The sequence below is a fragment of the Pinus tabuliformis genome, chromosome 7, assembly GCF_031772625.1.
Source record: "Pinus tabuliformis cultivar Carrire ecotype Pingquan chromosome 7, CPIR1, whole genome shotgun sequence".
NCBI classification, from domain to species: domain Eukaryota; kingdom Viridiplantae; phylum Streptophyta; class Pinopsida; order Pinales; family Pinaceae; genus Pinus; species Pinus tabuliformis.
Genome location: NC_142293.1, coordinates 527,005,624 through 527,009,322, shown reverse-complemented (window position 1 = coordinate 527,009,322; position 3,699 = coordinate 527,005,624). Strand labels below are relative to the sequence as shown.

General features: G+C 40.7%; 1 protein-coding gene across 1 annotated transcript; it reads right to left on the bottom strand.

The window, feature by feature from the left end:
* Positions 1–1,325: 1,325 nt before the first annotated feature.
* On the bottom strand, positions 1,326–3,430 carry LOC149248373 (uncharacterized). Its single transcript, XM_089458413.1, has one exon. It carries the CDS (start codon positions 2,577–2,579, stop codon positions 1,794–1,796), a length of 786 nt encoding a protein of 261 aa, XP_089314539.1. The 5' UTR covers positions 2,580–3,430; the 3' UTR covers positions 1,326–1,793.
* Positions 3,431–3,699: the final 269 nt, after the last annotated feature.

Below are 3,699 nucleotides of genomic sequence, written 5' to 3'. Positions count from 1 at the left end.
ATGGAGGAATAAAAGATGTATTTAATACGATTAGTGGTTTAGAAGAATAATATTGTAAGGTAAAGGGGGATATGAAATGATTCCCCAATACATAGGACAACGCTTTTATTAAAGGAGCGGCTCTTTAATTGACCTTGATGTGAATGAACGAGAGGAGCAAAACATGACAAAACACTTAAGTGGCTCAACTAATCTATATTCTACACAGTGAAAAGCAAAAGTTGGCTCCCACTCTATTTTCTTTTTTGTAAATTATATGACCTCAACCAAAAAGATGGTAAGGTTTATATATTATATATTGGTTTAGGTCCCATAATGGAAATTCCCTTTCAAGTGGCAATGAAATGCTTTTTCTTTCATAATTTCATGAAAGTGTGAATGTCTGAAGTGTCGTACATCAGCGACTTCCTTGGTGACTAAGCTTTTTACCAATAATTTTTATCACAGCCTTTGTGAGGATGACTTAACTTTTAAGTTCAAAAGTTTTTCATTGTGTTTTAGTCCAAAATGTCATATGAGATGTATACAAGGTTGAAATTTCAAAATAATTTATTTATTAAATTTAATGATTTTTACGCACTTCTTTAATTTATCTTCATAATTTCAAGAGAAAAAATTAAATTTTTATAAATTTTTAAACAATTCAAATCACTTTATGGCAAACAATTTACCCATCAAATTCTATTATAGCGAAGAATTTACCCATCAAATTTCATCCCTAAACTTACATATGCATATTAATGAACAGTTCACCCATCAAATTCCATCCCTAAATTCACATGCAAGTGAAGTTCTAGGTGAGACGTCTGGTTCAACTTAGCGCAAACTTCGATTTTGTCCTTTTGGGTACGAAAAGTACAGTAGGCCACCACCTCTAAGCTCAAGCTGCCTCCAGATCATTTGGGTTTTTCTGTATCACTAACTTTTAGATTATAATGTTGGTTTACAGTTTGACATGGAAACTGGGAATAGAAATTAAAAAATAAGATGCAAGATAGAAGAATTTGGAGATTAATGAGAAAGAGCAATTTTGTTAGCATGAGATTAAGGGAATGAACCTGCCATGTCTCAAACTGTACCTCCTTGGTGATACAGCTGTTCCTTGTGGAGGATGCAAGTGTTGCCAGCACCAGAAAACAGGGAACACTGATCAGAATGGGCCCGGCCCCGCCTTTCTTTACTTTGTAGGCGATGCTGGTAGTTTTAAAAAAGAGAACATAGATGGACGTCCATTCAGAATAAATCATGGGTTGTTAGTGGCAACTTTAGAGAGATAGTGCAATCTTCGGGCATCTTATAAAATAATCCATGGAGAAGCTTTTGAATTAAAGAAAGCAGCAAGGTCTGATGCCCATGTCATCTATTTGTGAATAGACAGAAAGAAAAAGAAAGCCAAAGGTTACAATTATTACACTGACTTTTAACTGGCCATCAACAGGTTTAATGTTAACATTTAATGACGGAATTATCTGCAGAGTTAACAGAGTATAAAAGGTCTTAGCAAATCAGGATTTTCCCGAGAGGTGGTCATTGGCATTTACAGAGACCTTTACAAAGGCAAACATGACGACGACCATGTTTTCTTTCTTAAAATTTCTACCATGTATGGCACGGTAAACTGATATCATGTACACAGAGCAAGTAATCGGACCTCGACAAGAAAAGAAAAAGCCAAAACAGGGAAGCGGGAATGACTTTTCAAAGCCCCACATAAAACCCGATGCAATTTTCGTTGGAGCCCTGATCGAAGCTGATCATACGCAATTACGGCATTGATACTTGAGTAAGCAGACCTAGTCTTTGAGAGCTAAAGACTCCTGCCTCTGCAACTTTAATTGTTTGGCGATGAACGCGTTGAATTGAGCATCCGATGCTTCTTCCCCGACAGCCAGGCATGATTCCTCATCCATATCATCACCTCCGTCTCTTTGCGGGTTGCCAATGCTTGTTTCAGATCGCTGCAGTTTCCTTCGGCCTTTCGCCGCTGTTCGCTCAGGTGCGCCGATGTTTGCAGACTTGCTCCTCGCGATTTTGCCACGTTTTGAACTCGTGACCTTTTCCTCGAGGACGGCCTCTGTCTCTGTCTTCGTCTCTGTCTTTGTCTCTGTCTCGGTCTCGACCGAATTAAACTCCGGAAGAATCGATTTTTCGTGCAGTTCTGGTTCTGTCACCAGCACGCACTGCTTCTCCTCTGGCTCGTCTGAAGGAAGCTCCGAATTGACTATAAATTTCTGTCGATTTTCTGTGTTCTTCAGAAATTCGTCGTACAAGTCCGGAGATCCCCCGTTCGAACCCCCGCCGAGACTCAGCTGTCCAGACTTTACCGCCAGCGTTACTATAATCACATTACATATGAAAAACACGAATTTGGTGCTACCAACGACCGAGAAGGCATAGCGGAAGTAAAGCTCGAACGTCTGGACAATCAGTGGCAGCCAGACTGAGCTCCAAGATAGCAAAACCGCGCTTGCTGCAACAATAGCGTAGCGCAAAAACTTTTTCGTTTTGCGATTTCGCTTGAACTTCTTCATCGCCATCATCTTCTCAGCCTTCAGCGTGTCCATATCTCCGCAATCCATATTGCAGGCAAGAAATTTAAGGGACTGCAAAGGTTCCTCAAAATAATTAGTGAAAATTTTAAATTGCTTTAAAGAACGGCCTGAACAGCAAGACTTCGATGACCTTGCTTCTAACAATCCAACTGCAACCAGAATTGCAGAAAATCTTCAGAAGTACTCGTCAAAACAGAGATCCCTAAAAATCACGGATTTGAGCTCGAAATTTAAAGGAAAAGCTTAAATGCCGAGAATTATCAGCTTCGGGTAGCTCAAAAGCTTTGCAAACACAAATTTCACTCAAAATAAACAACCGAGACTCAATTTCTCGTAAAGAAGCCACTCAGCAGACGAGATTTTCACCGGACCTCTTTCTTCCACCACGATGAACTGCAATATATCTCCTCAAGAACTTCACACCTCGGAAAAAAACCGTTCAATAACGGCTCAACTCCACAAAATTTTCAGAAAAATACTACTTTCCAAGCTTCAAAGATTGAAACTTTCCTCAAACACAAAACCTTCCCCAAGCGGAACGGTTCAAACCACGAGAAAAGCCAGCGTCTGTGCTGGGAACAAACCCCAAAAAGCTCCTAAAAGGCCGTTACTTTACGGAAGAGATTCAAAACAAAACACCGCGCATTCGTAATCTTGCATCCAAAAACAAGAAAAGCTCTAGGCATAAGCAGCGGATTTTACCAGTAATTGCGTGCTTTCTTCTTCCTCTTGTGCTGGAAAGCCTGAGAAGCAAAGTACACCATAATAACCCTACAGCATGCAATGAATGCCTTTGCCTTTGGCTTTGCTATACTGTTCTTAGAGACCTTCGGCCACAGCTATGAATGTAGAGACCAAACCCTTTGAAGCGCAGGGGCCTCTCACCACCTCTTATAGCATCCAGAAATATTACTTTATTTTCACAGAACGCACATATGCTTACGTGGGTCATTCCACTCCAAGTCTACCCCCTGTCCCCATTATGCAACCAGGGTTACTCGCAGAGATTACTACTCTCTTTGCTTTCTTAACCACAGTTATCGATGGTCGGCAAATTGGGGTAGGTGGGCCTGTTGCGTGGTCCCCATGGGCACGAAAGCTTCGGAAGGAAGGAGTTCAAGCGTCCATATTATTGCATTTTGGCTTT

Excerpts from the sequence above, each read along its gene's own strand:
- LOC149248373 (XM_089458413.1), bottom strand. The coding sequence starts at position 2,579 with ATGGATTGCGGAGATATGGACACGCTGAAGGCTGAGAAGATGATGGCG.